Raw genomic sequence first — 18,894 nt, 5'->3', positions numbered from 1 at the left:
CTAAGTTAGGATTCAAGGTGGCTTACAACGTTTAGAAACATCATTATAAAATACAAAGGAAAACAAACTAGTTAAAAACCAAGTTATCAGAACACATTTAGAGCCAGCAGTTGAACTGCAGTTTGCCTTGACAGCTGCCCAGCGATCAGCATTGTTTGCACCTCAGTTTTCAGAGGCCTTTTTGAGCAGGAAGCTCTCGGCCTGCCAATGGAAAGAGGGAGCCCATATAGCCTCTTGGGAGGGAATCCTTCAATATGGGAGCAGCCCCAGATAAGGCTCTCTCTCACGTCACCACCAGCCATGCCTCTGATGTGGATGGGACTATTTGTTGTGTTCTGCATAGCGCCTTACGACCCTCTGCTTCATTCATTCTCACACTTGCCCTGCAGAGTGTGTTTGCATTATCCTTCTATACAGATGTGGAGCTGAGTTGGAGAGAGATGGATCTGCCTTAACACTCTCCCTCTCCCAACCAGTACATAAGTGGGCTGGGATATGAGTTCAGAGCTCTTACTCACTCACAGAGGCTTCGTGGCCATTGCTATTATGAGCACCTGTGCTGTGCTGCCAGGCAGCCAAAGCTACTTTACCCATGCCCTAAATAAATGCTTGTTTGTTGACAAATCAAAGAGGTGCTTGGAATCTTGATTCACAAAAGCTTTCAAGTGTCCCAGTTTGTGCCGCAGAACCAAGAATGGTTGTTTCCCCCAGCTGCCAATCTCCCTCCCTCCCTCCCCTCTACAGGAAAAACCGCTCCAAGTGTCTAGTCCATTGCAAAATGGGTGTGAGTCGCTCTGCCTCCACCGTCATCGCGTACGCCATGAAGGAATTTGGCTGGCCCCTGGAGAAAGCATACAACTACGTCAAGCAGAAGCGCAGCATCGCCAGACCCAATGCTGGCTTCATGAGGCAGCTCCTGGAGTACGAGGGCATTCTGGATGCCAGGTAGGGCGCTAGGGCTTGGGAGGGAAAGTGGAGGGGGCAAGGTAAGCATTGGCCCCCTGCTGCCACCGACCCCATTGTTCTTCTGTCTGAAATGGTGGAGCTCAGGACAGATCCAGACATTCAGAAGGAGGCGGCGCTCATATGCCTCAGACTCAGTGCACCTCTTCTTGTCTTGCCTTTGTCTTTACTTAACTCTAAAATGGAAAAAACAACAACAGCCATACAAATTACTTTAAAAGAAGAGAAAAGAAAAGGCAGGTGATGAAGTCTTCATGGGCTGCCAGTCTGCTCTGAGCCTGACTCAAGGTTTTCTTCATACATTAATTCATTCTCATTTAGGGCACTGGTACTCACCAAAACGGCTACCAGAGGCTTCCATCTGTTAAAACAAAGACAGTCCCTGCCCCACAGGCTTGCAAACAAAAACAAAAAAGGAAAGAAATAAGAACAACATATAACACACAAGGGGAAAGGGACAGGGAGGGAAATCAAACTTAGGCACCCATTCCTAAACAGTTGTTCTTATAATGACCAGCTTGCAAATGCAGGGGGTGCCTGATGTTGGAGATTTCAGCAAAGTTTGATGGACAGAGCCCTGCTGCTTGCTGTCTCTTCCACTGAGGCAGTCCTATGGAATGGCTGCCCCCAGGTGACAGCTGAGAGAGAGGAGGCCTGGTGAGGAAATTTGAGAAACACATGATTAATTTATTCTCTCTCTCTCTCCCCCCCCCCAACCCGGCTGCCTTGCCCCATAGCAAACAGCGTCATAACAAGCTATGGAAGCAACAGCCTGAGGACAGCCTCCCCCAGAACTTGGGCAGCTCTGGTGGGCCAAGTGACTATCTGCTTGACAGTCTGGATGTTGACCTGGATGCTCCTTGCCAGCCCAGCTGTGCAGACCCCCGCACAAGCCAGGAGGCCGTGGGCTTCCACTACTGCTTCAGGCGCCTTTCTGACTCCTTGCCTGCGAACAGAGAGTCACTTTTCCAGCTGGAGGACCTGGAGAGGGACTTTCTGCTGGAGGAGGAGGAGGAAGAGGAGGAGGAGTCAGATTTGGCAGCAACTGAGCTGCCCTTCTTGGGGCTTGTTGATGAGCCTCCAGTGGAAAAGCTGAAGAGCGTGGAGAGAGCAGAGGTCTCTGGGGAGAAAACTGCGGAGGGGAATCCTGAGGTCAGCCTCCTGAAGGCCGGAGCTGTACCCAGGCTTGCTGTCCCGGAAGAAGGAGACCCTGCAGAGGAGAAGCTCATTGAGCGCTGGAAGCGTCACTCATCTGCACAGGAGGAGGAGAGCCGGTGGAACTGTGAGAACCTGAACAACAACAACAGCAAGAGGAGCTGCCCTGAGGATTTTGAGGTGTGTGTTGGACTGAACTGTGGAGCTCAGCTGAGCACATCAGAGTGTTTGGTTGTGTGTATGACACACACACACACACGGATATTGTTGCATGTCTTGGTATGACCAAAGGCAGATCATGGTAGTTGCTCTTGTTTGGAGTCCTTCAGGAGGTCATGTCATACTTTGTCGCTGTTCACCCTCTCCCTTAGTATGCAAGTCCATGCTTCATATTGTCCCCCAGGGATGCATCATGTGATGGAATGCATCATGTGATGGAATATCCCTCCCTGAACTGTGCTTTCTTTTCTGGGGTGTAAGTAGCCCTTCATTCCATAGGGGACACAGGCAGCCTGGGAGGGTTGGATGAGGCCCAACTATTAATATATAGCAGAAGAGAATATGTAAGCTGTCTCTGGGAAAGTTCACACGGAGAAATAGCAGTAGGAGTATGCTTTTCTTTTCTTAAAAAGAGAATAATAGAGTTGTGTAGTTGGAAGGGACCCAGGGGTCATCTAGTCCACCCCCTGCAATGCAGGAGTCACAGCTAAGAAATTCCTGGCAGGTAGCCATCCAACTTCGGCTTAAATGCTTCTGGTGAAGGAAAGTCCACCACCTCCCGAGGGAGCCCGTTCCACTGCTAAAAGCCTCCTTCCACCAGAAAGATCTTTCTTATGTTTAGTTGGAATCTCCTTTCTTGTAACTTGAATCTATTGGTTTGGGTCCTGCCTTCCAGAGCAGGAGAAAGCAAGCTTGCTCCATTTCCCAAGCTAAACATCCCAAGCTCCTTCAACCGTTACTCATCAGGCTTGGTTTCCAGGCCCTTGATCACCTTGGTCACCCTCCTCTGCCCACATTTCAGCTTGTCAATATGCTTATTTAAATTGTGGCCTCCAAAACGACACCATATTCCAGGTGGTGTCTGACATAAGGCAGAATAGACTAAGACTTCCCTTGATCTGGACACTCTGTTGAGAAAAGGATTGCATATTCCTATTCCCTTCTTATTTTGACGCCGCCTCTGAAGTGAGGGTTAGAGCAACAGAGCTCACCACCCCTTCCTACTTTTGTGTTCTCCACATATTAGGAATTGAGCAGAACCAATCCGGGCGAATAAGTCTCATGAACTCAGCAGCCAGCAACCCCTGGGACACTTGAGAGTTTTGCAGCTCACCTGACACAGGTTGGCTTACGCACTGAGCCTCTTCCTCAAACAAACCAGTTATGCTATATTCCCAAGATGCAGCCTGTGGATGGAAAACATCACAGCTTGTCAGAGTGGGAGGGTACGAGAAGGAAGGTCACTTGCATCCATCCTTACTCAGAATGCAGCAGGTAAAGCAGCACATTAATGGTACACAGAACTATAGAAGAACATAAAAAGAGCCCGATGGGTCAGGCCAATGGCCTGTCTAGTCCAGCATCCTCACAGTGGCCAACGAGATTCCTGTGGGAAACCAGAGAGCGGGATTTGAGCGCAAGAGCAGTCTCCTCTGACATGGCTTCCAGCGACTGGTATGCAGAAGCAGAGCAGAGCCGTCCTGGTTGGGAGCCATTGATATCCCTCTCCTCCATGAATGTATTTGCAGTGGTACCTCGGGTTGAGAACTTAATTCGTTCTGGAGGTCCGTTCTTAACCTGAAACGGTTCTTGACCTAAAGACCACTTTAGCTAATGGGGCCTCCCGCTGCTGCCATGCGATTTCTGTTCTCATCCTGAAGCAAAGTTCTTAACCCGAGGTACTATGTCTGGGTTAGCGGAGTCTGTAACCTGAAGCGTCTGTAACCTGAGGTACCACTGTAATCCTCTTTTAAAGCAACCCAAGTTGGTGGCCATCTCTCCCTCTGGAGGGAGGAGTTCAGCTATGCGCTTTGAGTGACTGTTTCCCTCAAGCAGCTAAAGACTTCCCCAGTCAGAAGCATCCTGCCTGGCCCCTCAAGCTCACCCCTTTTTTCCTTCCCCAAGCCAGGTGCAGGAGGAGGCCAGCAGCTGAGGAAATCTCCCACAATGCTGACAAAGGCTGCTATTTCTGTGATGGCTGCTTCAATGAGGAAGCCTTCTGTGGCTTTGTCTGGCGGGAAGGAGGAAATCCTGACTCACAGGGAGGAAGCTGGGTGCTCTGACACTGGTTTTCTCCACCACTGTGAGTGGCGTCTGCCAGTCAAGAGGTCCCTTAGACCATTGTCATCTGTTATTTTTAAAAGAGCAAGTTTCTCTTAATTTCTGCAGCTCTTTCTAGCACACTTAAATACCAGAGAGGGACAGTAGGGAATTTGTTGTATTTTTGCCATCAGGGCAGAACTGAAAAATAGCTGCTTGCTGAGGTGGAGCTTGTGCTGTGAACCTGGTTCTCCTGAGTCATCCTCTCCCCAGAGGACCCCCAGTAGTGGTGCTGTGTCACCAAGGTTTCCCCTGCTTCTGAGCTGGGTTGGATGCATTAAACCAAGCCCTCAGACCATGGGAAAATTGTGTTTATAATTCCCTCCTAACTTCCATATCACCTCTAATTTTTGCTAAGTGGTTTACATCTTCAGTTGCATTTGCCCTCCCAGGAAGGTGTGCTGGCATTATTCCATCATTAGCCGTTATAGTGACATATGGGGATAACTGACAGGTGGGTTGTCCTGCCCACCTGCCAGAGTTGGCCCTTGGGGCCCATGCAGAATTGAACTCCCTGCATATCAACTGATGGGCAGGGGCTTCAGTCCCTTTCCATACCCTTCACTTGGTCTGCCCCCATGCCTGACATCATGTGTTGTGGGCATGGCTTCAGGAAAGCAGCCTGGTGGCTTACAGGCCGAGGGTCTCTCATTCCTGGCAAAGTGTGTCCATGCACTTTGGGCTCCTAGATGGAAATGTAGTGGGGGATCTTTTCTCAGTGGCTGGCTTGCCACCCAGTTTTGTCCTTAACGGAAGAACAGCCCCACTGAATCCAGCCAGGGTCCCCAAGGACAGCTCCACGGTGCCCTTTCAGGAGACTGGGCTGCCAAGCCAAGTGGCAGGAGGCACAGGCCGCCTCTAGCCTAGTCTGTTTCCGAGAGCAGCCAGCCAGGTAGCCATAAGAAGTGTGAGCCACAGCCCTCCCTTGTTCTGATTCTGACTACACATTAGGAAGAACATTCTGAGTGTAAGAGCTATTGGACAATGGAATGGTCTCCCTCTGAAGGCGGTGGACCCTCCTTTGTTGGAGGCTTTTAAGCAGAGGTTGGATGGCAGTCCGTCAGGAATTCTTTAGGTGTGATTCTGGCAATGTAGGGGGTTGGACTAGAAGACCCTTGTGGTCCCTTCTAACTCTACAGTTCTATGATTCCACCCCCACCTCCCAAGCACCTGGTAATTCAGAGACCCAGTGCCTTAGGACACAAAAGGTTCCAGTTACCTAGTAAGTAAAAGGGAAAGGGTAAAGGACCCCTAAGTCCAGTCAAAGGTGACTATGGGGTGCTGCGCTCATCTCGCTTTCAGGCTGAAGGAGCCGGCGTTTGTCCACAGACAGCTTTCTGGGTCATGTGGCCAGCATGACTAAACTGCTTCTGGCACAACGAACACTGTGACGGAAGCCAGAGCGCATTGAAATGCCTTTCCGCTGCAGCCGTACCTATTTATCTACTTGCACTGGTGTGCTTTTGAACTGCTAGGTTGGCAGGAGCTGGGACAGAGCAATGGGAGCTCACTCCATCGCAGGGATTTAAACCATCGACCTTCTGATTGGCAAGCCCAAGAGGCTCAGTAGTTTAGACCACAGTGCTACCCACGTTTCCTAACCAGTTGGGCAAAGTCTTTTAAAAATTATCTTTAATACAAGTATTTATAAAAAGTGCAGACAATGTGTAGCATCATAACAGACTTTTGTCTGGTGCAGGAAAGTGGTGAGGAAGACTGCTTCTTCTAAAGCAGTCCAAAACCAACATTTGTGTTTTTCCCTTAGAACTTCTGTGGATTTGATGGACTGATTAAAGCCCATATACTTGATTGGCTAAGCTCTAGCCCTGATGTGCTGGCAGACCTGCTAAACAGCCACTGATAGACCTTCATTCACAATTCATAATTTTATTTCTGTGCCACTATTCTGTGCTCAAAGTGGCTTACAACCAAGAAAATAGGAACACATCTCACAACCAGTCATCACAAGAACAATTTCATAATAGCATAATAGAACAACAATGTATTAGGAAATATAACAAAAGCACAATATAACAAAAGCACTGTAAATATAACACAGTTGCACTAACCACATTACATCTCCTGGCAAGAGCAAAAACAACAAGGGAGCTTGACAGTTTTACTTTGGTCCCAGAAACACCCCTCCAATTACCCTTATTTATTGCATTGCTCTCCCACCTTTTTCTCCACAGAGCTCATGGTTTTCCCTCTCCTTGCCAAGGTGACAGGCTGTGACTAGCCCAGGCTCCCTTGGTGAGTTCATGGCCAAGCGGAGGTTGGAACTCTCCCAGGTCCTAGTCCGACACACAAACCACTGTTATTACTATTGCTATACTACACTGGCTCAGACCCTCTCCTGCAGCATCAACTTGGGAGGCTTCCAGGGCAAGGAGTGGGGCAGCTGGAAGTGCCCCTCCCATGATGATGTGCCCAGGTCTATGGAATGGTAGAGGTGGAAATAACCCCAAGGGCCATCTAGTTCAACCCCCCGCAATGCAGGGATTGCAGGTTCTGCTTTCCCATTTTTGTTTCATGCCTGGCACCTCTTAACCTGGCCTCTTTTGTCCCCTTCAGCACGATGCCATCTTTGGGATCCTCAGCAAAGTGAAGCCTTCCTACAAGTCTTGCGCCGACTGCGTGTATGCCAGTGCTGGTGCCTCAGCCGACACTTTTGGGGAACCATGTGAGCCCCTGCACCTGGCCTCCCCCTCCCGCAGTTCCACGGTCTGCACACAGCCGCCGTTCCTCCTGCACAGGACACCCGCGTTTTTGGAGCAGGCATTCTGTGAGTCTCCCCCAAAAGAAATCCACACTGCAAAAAGCATCCGCTTGCCTCCGCTACTAGCGGGGAGTGACTTGCAGAGCGCTGATCCCAGCAAACCTGCAGCCGGCTGGCCCTGCAGTGCTTCCGAGAAGCCCAGAGATGGCCCTAGGGCTCCAGCTGGCCTGAGAAACTCTCTCTGCGAGAGGAGTCCCGTCCTCAGCGATGGGATGAAAGAGGATTCCTCGCCAAAAAGGGACGCCCGGCCAACCAAGGACCTGAAGTACTTGCTCTTCAGCAAGGATTTGGAGAAGCCGACCACCAATAGCTACCTGATGCAGCACCAGGAGTCGCTCCTGCAGCTCCAGAAAGCGGGCTTGGTCCGGAAGCACACGCAGGAGCTGGAGCGCCTCAAGAGCCTGCCAGCGCCTGAAGCAGCTGCTCCTGGGAGGGAGGGCCCTGGGGGCCCGGCGGACGCCAGCATTCCGGAAGAAACGCAGGAGCTGGAGGTGGCCCAGCAGGAGCAGCAGCCTCTTCCCATACCCAGAGGTATGAAAAATGACACGGAGAAGCTGCAGAAAAGCCCCCTGGTCGGCGGGGCGTCTCAGAAGACCTCCACGCCTGTCCTGTGCCGGACGGTGGACCACACAAGCAGCTTCACAAAGGACTTTCTCAAGACCGTCTGCTACACACCGTCGTCGTCCCGGAGCTCCAACCTGACGCGGAGCTCCAGCAGCGACAGCATCCACAGCGTGCGAGGGAAGCCTGGCTTGGTGAAGCAGCGGACCCAGGAGATTGAGACCAGGCTGCGGCTGGCCGGCCTGACGGTCTCCTCCCCGCTGAAGCGCTCCAACTCCCTGGCCAAGCTGGGCAGCCTCAACCTGTCCTCAGAGGACTTGGCGAGCGAGACGGACCTGTCCGCCCTGACGGACTCCAGGGAGACCAAGTCGAGCGAGTCTTCGGTGGTGCGCTGCCAGCCTGCCCTGAAGGCCACTGGAGAGCAAGCCACCTTGCCGCCGGCAGAAGCCGCTCTGGCAAAGCTGAAGGGCAGGCTGTGGATGGGGGAGAGTTGACACATATTTATGACCTTTGTTAAAAAGAACTTGTTCCTTTTATAGTTGTCTCTACTAAATGCAGTTTTATCATTTTGCAAAAAGATGATAAAGTTCTCTGCCCTCCCCCCATCCCTACCCGTGTGAGGCCACAAGTGGTGTGGGGAAAGGGGGAGACTTGACAGGGCTAGCAACCCAGTGGAAAAGGCGCTCGCAGCCTCCCGGCTCAGAAGGCGATGGTGGCATGTGTGACCTAGGCCTCTGCTTTCCTCAGGGGGGGGGGAGGTGCAGAGGGGCAGATTCTCTTCCCCTCCCATGCTGAAGAAGCAACAGCTCTTTCTTGCAAGGTTTCCCTGGCGGCTCAAGTTGAGCACAATTTCCTAGTTCAAAGAGGCACTTGAGGTAAGAGCCTAAGAGGGAAACACCAAACATGCTACCTCCATTCTTCACGTATTTATACATGGGATTTTTCTTTTAAAAAACACACAAAAATCAATCTTGTTCCGAAATTGATGGTTCTCCTTTTGAAGAGTTACAGTTCAGTCATTGTTAACAGCACTGCACAGATCCCCATTCCTGCCGACTTTGAGTTTATGTGCCCCGAGTGACAGTCTTTCTGGTCTGACTTTACTCTGAAGGCTGAAGGAATGTTGAGTTTCTCCTGGGATGTGGGATGATCATCCTGTGGCTCCTTGCCTTCTGCTGTCATGTGGCTTTGCTAAGACAATTCCATCAATGCTGTTTGGGACGGCAACCTGGAGCCCCTGTTAAAAACAGCAGTAGCTGAATTCTGAGTTGTCAACCTTTTGAGTTTGGAGCTTATCATAAAGCTATTGTGGCACAAGAAGGGGGAGCCTGCCCCCCCCAGATGTTGCCCTGCTCCTGCTGCCACCCCTGAAGAGGGTTGTAGTCCAGCAACATCTGGGGCCCACAGGGCCCATAACCCTGATGTCCTAAGGTTGCTGATCACACATGGAATAAAGGATTGGGTGGCAGTGGTTTGTTTGTTTTTCTACTGTTGACCTATGTTTGGAAATTGGGGAGAGTTTCTGTGGAATCGGGGTCTTTTTCGCTTTTGTCTTAATATTTTTGTAAAAATGAACTGTGTGCTTTGCTCAACTTGCAGCAGTCAGAAGGAAGCTGCATTTTGCCTCAGGAACAGATGGTGCTCCCTGCCAAGCTCCAGAGCTGTTTGTGGACTGGGGCAGCATCATCCTTTGTTTTATTGCCTGGGTGGCACGGGGGGTTTGAAGAAAATAGACTTCTTCTTGACACTTTCCCCAGAGGTGCGTCTCACCAGTCACACAGGGGGTCAAAGGTTACTTGAATCTTGGTCTGCTGTTGCTGCTGGTCTTGCTGACCGAGTCCAGAGTGTCTTGGGGCTCAAGATTTGATTTCTGAGCTGTGCTGATTTCTGAGCACCACAAGGGAGGGGACTTGTGCAATAAGACCAGATGTGTGTGGGGGGGGGGTCCTCTCTGCAATATTCGTTGTAATTCAAAGGTCCAGGAGGGATTGTTCTTGGAGCACCCTCCCCTGTGCGCACACCAGGGTTCTCCAGACTTAGTTGGAACCTTCTGGGATGGAGTGCCAAGAGCAGAGGAGAGGAACCCTTCCTTCCCCTGGGAACCCTCCCTTGGAGCCTTCCCCACACTGTTGTGGTCACAGGCCAGAGGTGAGTCTGGTGCAGGTCTTGGAGAACTTCTGAGGCCTCACACAGAGGCTCTCAAGCCAAGGGGAGGGGAGGACTCTTGGCATTTCACTCTTCCTAAACACAGGTCTCAGGCCAGACAGAATATGGTCCATCCCAATCGCCAGTCCAGGGCCAAAGAGGGGATTGCCTCATGTCCCAGTTGATGAGCAAGTGCTACTGAGAACCCAGAGTAGGGCTTGCCGCTTGCTGCTCTCCACATTTCTTTAGGGCTGGCAAATATTTAGGATAGTCAGTGGGGTCACTCCTTGCGGCCCTTGGGGCAGTTGTGGAAGCCAGCATGCCAGCTCTTACCTTTTGAAGTCCACAGCAGAGCTTTCACATGCATTGTGGGTATCTCCTACTCAGGTCATTGGGGCATCTTCCTTTGCCTGTTGACATGGTACAGATTTCTGCATTGCAGGGGGTTGGACTAGATGACCCTTGGGGTCCCTTCCAACTCTACAATTCTATGATTCTGTTGCTGGCTTAGGGACACCTCAGAAAGAGATTCTTCTCCAGGTCTCCTTGTCAATCAAGCCTGCAAGCGAAATGGTCAGCACCAATTTCTGTACTCTAGCCTCTGGTGTGAGTGAAGCTTTGTGGTGGAAACTGAGCAGGCACAAATGGCAAGTCAGACAAGGTGCCAACTGTTAGAACCCTTTCTCTGCAAATGCTGTAAGTCAGAAGCCTTGCTCTTTGCTTGGAAGTATAAGCTTGGAACAGACAAAGCTGTTTTGTGTGTATTCTGATTATAAGTATTGTTCCATGTGGCTTTTCCTATCCAGGTACAAAACAGATTTGCACAGGCCAGATGCCCAGCATTCACCCTTACCATGTTGGACCTGTTCCTCTGGAGCCCTTTGACCAGTGTTTCAGGGAGGAAGCCGCAGGACTGCTTTGGAGGCCAAATTTGAATTTCAGAATCTTTTCATGAGCTGTACTCAACATATTAATTAGCAGTCCTCCCAATTCTCAAAAACCCGTGGGTGTGTCTCCTCCCGATACAGAGGTCCTTGCTTCTGGTTGCGTCTGGGTGGCCAGCAGGTTCCATGCGGAGTGAATCTGTTGATTCATTAATTTTAGGGCTGGGGTGTTGATTTGTGCAACACTACTTTATGCCGACCATGTCAAAGTACTGTAGAAGACCTTTTCAGGGTTCAAGACTCTTGTAGTGTGTAGCATGAAATGCATTTTGTGTTTAGTGTTCCTTTTTCATTTTTGTCCACTGCTGAAAGTCATTTCATTGCCACACTTGCTTCTTGCAGAAGTCGCCACCCATGGGATTATTCAGCTTTGTCACCTGGCTTTTCTACCCAGTGTACTGTGTGACATCTGGTATCAAAAGGCGACTGCTACCCTCTTTCTTCTCCCCTCACTCACGTCCCAACGCCAACCCCCAAAAGCAGCCTACCCCCATTTCTCTACAGCCCAAATCAGCTGTGAGTCAAGAGGGCAGCAGCTGCAGAAGGAGAGCAGAACACCAACTGACCTCTCATACCCGTGCCCTGACCCCGGTTGGCTCACCGGCCACATACTTATGTGGATGAATTGCTGAGCCACCTTTGAACCATTTTTCCACAGTGATGTAGCCACAGACCAGGGCCCACAGCCGTTCTCAAGAACCACCAGATTTGCCGGTCGTTGCTGGGGCAACTGTGCATTCCCTGTGCAGCTGGTGTTGCTCCTGGTGGAGCAGTGGTAGTTTGCCTTTCTGGTTTCTTAGCTTCCTCCCTCCTTTAATGTATGATGCATTTTGGCAACAGCAGGTGCTGGGAACCACCCTGTCATTCTAATGCTTATTTGCAATATAGAACATAAAACTTGCCGCAATATACATTCTTGGAAGCCCTTAAGGCTGCCCAGTGGAGAATAAGAGCACAGCACAGCTTACCAATACACTTTTTGAACCAAACCTTAGCAGCCCTGCTGAAGAGTTCTATTTTGACTCATGAAAGGGGCTGCTGTTCTCCTCCTCCTGTCCTGTTTATCCTCTTATTTCCAGGGAGTTAATTGTTAAGAATTTAGTTCATGGCCGAAATAGTTCTTTATTGCATATGGAAGACTGCAATATTTGATTTTACCCTGGAAAAGTTCAACTGGGGGTACAACCTTGCTTAGTATATCTCAGGTTGACATTGTCCTTTTTAAAAAAGAAACACCTGCAAAGGTCTTTAAGCCAATAGCAAGCATCTAGCCCATAGCATACCATTTCAAAGATTATTATTTTTTAAATCCGCAAGAGGTTGCTAGCTTATTTAGATGCATGGCATGGTAGCTGGTGGTACTTCTTATACTTTCTTTTTAAATTGAGTGCCTTGTGGATAGTTTACAAATACTGTGTATTTATGTGAAGTTCTTACTCTTATTTGTCTTGGTGCCTCTGATGTCCATGGTGCCCATAGAGCTCCATCTATAATACTTTTATTTGACATCATGCTTACATACCTGAAGTTACTTTTGTCATTTGGAATGGCTCGTTGACGTCCCATTTGCTACTTGAGAAATTGTCAACAGTGGTTTTGAGTTTTTAAAAAGAAAAAGCTCTTATACAAAGACCCTCTTTCCACACACACTGCACACTTGTTGGATTAATCTATGCAGCGCCGAAGGCAGGCAGGGACTCCACAAGGCATCTCAAAGACGGAAGGAATTTGTCCTCTCCACCAGGTGGATCTCCCTGAGCCTGTGCTCCCTGCCAACATATGTCCCAGCCTAAAATCTGAAATGCACAAATGGAGACCTTTTAGTTCCTCCAGCTTATGCTCTTCCTGAACATTTTAAATGAGATGGCCCCATTTTGATTCTTGTTTATTCTTCTGTTTTGCAGTCCAAGTCAGCTTATCGTTTGTGTTGCCAATGTACATTGATGGGCTCATTGAAGCATAAATTGGAAGTCCATAGATGGAGCTGCTTCTTCGTAAAATCTTGGCTGGTCCAGATATTGACAGGCCCAGTTAGCACCCCACACTTGGTGCTCTACACCCACCACCAGACGTGGTAAAGGAAAGCAGAGCAAATGAAAGTGGGGTTTATGTTTTGAAGGGCAAAGAATGGCCATTACTAATCGAAAGGCACTTGCTCCATGACACTTCCTAAGTTGCATCCAAGAGCTAAGCTCACCCCCAAAACCTCAACTGTCCACTGTGAGCAAAGCCCATCACCACCTGAACTGGCCTTATCAATGTGTGAAATAATTCAAGCTGACAAATATGTTCCTGGTACAATGTACATTTTTTTATTCTAGGGTTGTTGTTTTTTATTTAAAAAAACCAAACCCACCTATGTACACTGTGTTGTGTGTGTGAGAATGTATGTATGTATGTATGTATGTATGTATGTATGTATGTATGACTACATTCACAGTAGGGGATGCAATATGCACTTTTTTTTTACTTGTTAGTAAAAGTGTACTGTATTATGTGCTTCTCATGAGGAAACAAATAATAAAAAATTCTTTACAAACTGCCTGTTTGCAGTCCTTGGAATGAAAATTCCCCTCTGCACTGTCTGCTTTGAAAGCATGTTTTGCGAAAATGGGCACTGCAGATTAGCAGCCCAGCCAAGAAGCCTACAGCGAAAGGTTACCGTACCAGCCCACATGCAACCATACTGGCAACATGAAAAGAAAACTACAGAAAAGAACTGGGCCAAAATTAACAAAATGAATTTCAGTAGGGTTCTACACTTAGGCAGGAAGAACCAGCTGCATAAATATAAGATGCAGTACATCTGGTTTGTCAGTAGTACATGTGAAAAGAATCTAGGGATCTTAGTAGGCTGCAAGCTTAACTTGAGTCTGCAGTGTGATACAGCAACAACAACAAAAGTTAGGTTATTCTAGGCTGCATCCGCAGAAGTCTAGTGTCCAGCTCAAGGGAAGTCATATTCCCACTCCGTTCTGCCTTGGCCAAATCACACCTGGAACACTGTGTCCAGTTCTAGGTGCCACAATTTAAGGAGGATATTGACAAGCTAGAACGTGTGCAGAGGAGGATGACCAAGCTGATAAAGTATCAAGTGTCATATCACCTGTCAGTCTCTCTCCTCTTTTCCAAGCTGTACATAGCCAGCTCTTTCAACCCTTTCTCATAAGGCTTGGGGTCCAGCCTCTTGGTCATCTTGGTTGCTTCCTCTGCAGTTAGTTAAAATCTAATTATAGTGGAGAATCAAAGTTGGAAGGGACCCTGAGCATCATCCAGTCCAACCCCCCCACATTGCAGGAATATGCAGCTGTCCAGACAGGGATTGAACTTGCAACCTTGGCGTTATCAGCACCAGACTAACCAACTGGGCTTCTACATTCATTTTTGCCTGATCTCAGAGAGAGGGCAATTTTAATAGTGATTTCATGTGTCCGCTTCATTTGCACTGTTTATGACCTGAGAGCGGCGGCCACATCAACAGCTGGTTGATGCAAACTACAAACAGCAATGGATCCAAACGACAAGAAAGAAGATTCCACCTAAACATTAGGAAGAACTTCCTGACAGTAAGAGCTGTTCGACAGTGGAATTTGCTGCCAAGGAGTGTGGTGGAGTCTCCTACTTTGGAGGTCTTTAAGCAGAGGCTTGACAACCATATGTCAGGAGTGCTCTGATGGTGTTTCCTGCTTGGCAGGGGGTTGGACTCGATGGCCCTTGTGGTCTCTTCCAACTCTATGATTCTATGGTGCCCAAAGGGGTCCACTTCTGCTGCAACCTCCTCCCCCTTTTGAAGCCACTCCAGCCACAACAATGGAGCTAAAAGGGAATGCATTGCGCTTGCATAGAACCTGTTGTGTTACTTTCACATAACACCAGCGTACTTTAACGTGTGTGGAACCCCATTTGAAAGTGTGTCTAGCCAGAATAAACAACAGGCATTCTTGACTCTTTAGCTGTAAATCATGGGATTAAAAAACCTACTTGTAACAATTTCGGGATGAGTCAGCTTTGTTTCCATCTCACATGGATTCTGCCCTGTAAGAGCCCTACCAAATTTTGCCTTTAAAGGCGACCAGCCAGCCTTTGTCTCCAGGGCCTGGGTGAGGTTTTTTGGAACGCCTGAAATTGTCCTCATGCTGGAAGGAAAGAAACTCTCCGTGTTTATCTTAGCCAAGGATTGCCCTGTGCTTTGCCAGTCTCTTACTGACCATTTAAAAGTCATCAGCTGAAATGAGGAATGCTTTTAATTACCGTTTGGAGTTGACATGTTTCTGGGCTTTGGCCAGCTGTACAGGTCGCTCTTTGCTGTTGTTCCATAGAGCAAGTAACCCCCTTTGGTGTGTGTTGACCTTCGCCTAGCGGGGGGAAGACCTGGGGATGGAGAGAAGCAGAGCAGAAGGTCAGTGCAGGCTCTGCAAGCACAAAATCCCAGGTTTGAGCCCTGCTGACATCTGCTGTTAACGTAAGAACCTGAGAAGAGCCTGCTGGATGAGGCCAGTGGCCCACCCAGTCCAGCGTCCTGTTCCCACCAGATCCCCATTGTGGAAAACCAGCAAGCAGCCCAAGAGCCCAAGAGCCCTCTTCCCTCCTGTGGTTTCCAGCAACTCGCATTCAGAAGCATCAATGCCCCCCAACTGGAGGCGGAGCAGAGCCATCGTGGCAAGGAGCCATTGGTGGCCTCTGTGAAGACTGTAAAAGCCATCCAGGTTGGTGGCCATCACTGCCTCCTGGGGGAGCCATGCCCCATAGCTTAACGGCATGAAGAAAACTTCATTTATCTCTCCTGAATCTTCCAATTTTCAGCTTCATTTGATATACATGAGTTCTAGTGTTATGCGGGGGGGGGGGGGAATTATCTGTCCACCTTCTCCATGCCAGGCAAAAATCATGTCGCCTCCCACTCACCATTTCTCTAAACTAAAAAGTCCCAAACGAAAGGAAACCTTCATGAGTTTTTCATTTAAAAAACCAAAACAGATTTCTAAATAAACCTTGATTCAAGGGTTCTTCTGTAATCCCCAGAAATCGTAGATGCAGAAGCTAGTTGAACTTTTGCATCATTGAAGGCATTTTTTCTTTTGTTTTGTTTTGCACTGGGGAGCAAAAACACTGTTCTCACCAGCCATTGTTAGACAGCATCATAAAACCTAGGATATTCCATGTATCCAACGGCTGGCAAGTTTTATTCTGTGTGTGTGCAACAGATTGAAAGTTTATATCCTGTTATGAAGGTTTCCATGGCAAAGCCAGGCAACAATCAGCAGCCAAATATGTTTTAGTTGACTGGGCAGAGAGGGACTTTTTCCCTCTCCTCTTCTTGTTCTTGAACTGATCAAGGGAGAATTAGCCCACAAACTCTTGTTGGGGTCTTGCACTACTTGGGCTCCAGCTGATGCAGAAGTATTGCTGACACTTCTGGGGGTGTCCCAGTGCCCTCCCCAAGCAGCAGCAACGCCATCCTGTTAACACCCCCCCTGCAGGGATGGCCAGCTGGTGCCTCCTGGAACCATTTAAAATTCACTTATTGATCTATAATATACATTGCAATGCAATTCAGCAATAATCTTAGAGTGCTTTTTAACAATGAAATACAGTAATAAAATAATTTGAAAGCAATGAAACATGCAAGAAAAAAACCTGACACATTATCAGCATCCCTCAGTCCTTATAGGGCTCTGGACAGGAAACAGGCAGAATGCCACAAGGCATTACCCGCCTTCCCTCAGAAAGCTGCCTTAGACATTTTGATTTATTGTCATGGTTTTATTTTCTTTCTTTTTTTAAAAGACTGTTGTGTCATTTATTATATACATTTCATGTGGGGCCACAAGTCCAGGAAGACTTCTTATTTCTGCTTCTACAACAGAACCAAATAGGCTGCCTTATTCATTGTTCCATAGACTGCTGCTTCTTCCTCTTCAGACTTTCTGTTCTACATATTGCTGAAGTGCGAAACCCATTTGGCCGTGGGGGTTTGGTCCTCTACCATCCGTCATGTTTGCTTCAGTCCCTGTGCTACAAGGCTCCATAAATATTTGTCATTCTTCCTGATAATGGCTTGCCCAATATCTTTCCAAAATGTATTAGCATAACACACCTTTTTCCTTCTCAAGACGTTCTTATGTGCACTTTGCTGGGCTAAGAAACTCCTAATTTGATCACCAGATTTGTCTGTCCTTAAAAGATCTAGCTGATTTTGCTTTCTGCACTCTGCGTCAAACCAAGACAGTATTGGAAATTTTGTATTTTACCAAACAGGGTCTGTGGTTCTCTTGCAGGGCCTGCTACAAACTAAGAGAGGCTCATGCAACAAAAATATAATATTTAGAATATATTGGACCCCATTACATTTGTTTTAAAAAGGGCTATCTAAGGTATCTAACTGTTGGAGATGCAATAAGGATAATGCTTCTCTAAAACATATGTTTTTTCTTTGTCCTATACTGAAAGATTTTTGGCAGAAGGTAACTGAAACTATCAACAGAACTGTATGGAATAAGCTTACAATTATAGAGCAGAATATCCTTTTGAATTATATACCCAGTACATGGAACCTTACAAAAGGACAATATGAATGGACTCTCCGTGCCCTTAACTAAAGCAAAAAGACGTATTGATGAATTTGAAAAATAAAAATGTGGCGGCTCCCTTTTACGATTGGATTGAAGACGTATACAAACTTGCAACATATGAACATATGGGCAATCTAGCCAGAAGATATTTGTATTTTGATGAGTTTTGCCCTCTTCCTGCCCCCTGTTCCTTCATTTTCCTCCTCTCTAAGCTCTTTGATGGCTGAAGAACAGCCTTTAATTTCCGAGTTCTAATCTGCTGGAAGGAAGTGATAGCGCTGGGTACCCTCACCTTATCTGGTGTTAGACATTGTTTGAAGAATCATAGAATCATAGAGTTGGAAGAGACCACAAGGGCCATCGAGTCCAACCCCCTGCCAAGCAGGAAACACCATCAGAGCACTCCTGACATATGGTTGTCAAGCCTCTGCTTAAAGACCTCCAAAGTAGGAGAGTCCACCACACTCCTTGGCAGCAAATTCCACTGTCGAACAGCTCTTACTGTCAGGAAGTTCTTCCTAATGTTTAGGTGGAATCTTCTTTCTTGTAGTTTGGATCCATTGCTCCGTGTCCGCTTCTCCTGAGCAGCAGAAAACAACCTTTCTCCCTCCTCTATGTGACATCCTTTTATATATTTGAACATGGCTATCATATCACCACTTAACCTCCTCTTCTCCAGGCTAAACATGCCCAGCTCCCTTAGCCGTTCCTCATAAGGCATCGTTTCCAGGCCTTTGACCATTTTGGTTGCCCTCTTCTGGACACGTTCCAGTTTGTCAGTGTCCTTCTTGAATTGTGGTGCCCAGAACTGGGCACAGTACTCCAGGTGTGGTCTGACCAGAGCAGAATACAGTGGCACTATTACTTCCCTTGATCTAGATGCTATACTCCTATTGATACAGCCCAGAATTGCATTGGCTTTTTTAGCTGCCGCGTCACACTGTTGGCTCATGTCAAGTTTGTGGTCAACCAAGACTCCTAGATCCTTTTCACATGTACTGCTCTCAAGCCAGGTGTCACCCATCTTGTATTTGTGCCTCTCATTTTTTTTTGCCCAAGTGCAATACTTTACATTTCTCCCTGTTAAAATTCATCTTGTTTGTTTTTGCCCAGTTCTCTAATCTGTCAAGGTCGTTTTGAAGTGTGATCCTGTCCTCTGGGGTGTTAGCCACCCCTCCCAGTTTGGTGTCATCTGCAAATTTGATCAGGATGCCCTTGAGTCCATCATCCAAGTCGTTGATAAAGATGTTGAATAAGACCGGGCCCAAGACAGAACCCTGTGGCACCCCACTAGTCACTCTTCTCCAGGATGAAGAGGAACCATTGATGAGCACCCTTTGGGTTCGGTCAGTCAGCCAGTTACAAATCCACTGAGTGGTAGCATAGTCAAGACCACATTTTACCAGCTTCTTTACAAGAATATCATGGGGCACCTTGTCAAATGCCTTGCTGAAAT

At 48.0% G+C, this 18,894-nt stretch overlaps 1 protein-coding gene across 3 annotated transcripts in view; it reads left to right on the top strand.

The window, feature by feature from the left end:
* Window positions 1-13,405, top strand: part of SSH1 (slingshot protein phosphatase 1) — a 51,633-nt gene extending 38,228 nt beyond the window's left edge. For all 3 annotated transcript variants that reach the window (XM_082196069.1, XM_082196070.1, XM_082196071.1), the window contains 3 exons: window positions 745-945; window positions 1,701-2,298; window positions 7,012-13,405. In XM_082196069.1, coding sequence (XP_082052195.1) covers window positions 745-945; window positions 1,701-2,298; window positions 7,012-8,271 — 2,059 coding nt within the window. In that variant the 3' untranslated portion in view covers window positions 8,272-13,405. The remainder of the gene's footprint in view (window positions 1-744; window positions 946-1,700; window positions 2,299-7,011) is intronic.
* Window positions 13,406-18,894: the final 5,489 nt, after the last annotated feature.

Source organism: Podarcis vaucheri (assembly GCF_965113315.1).
Source record: "Podarcis vaucheri genome assembly, chromosome: 13".
Lineage (NCBI taxonomy): Eukaryota > Metazoa > Chordata > Lepidosauria > Squamata > Lacertidae > Podarcis > Podarcis vaucheri.
The sequence above is the reverse complement of the archived record's forward strand: the minus strand, read 5'-3'. Positions and strand labels throughout refer to the sequence as shown.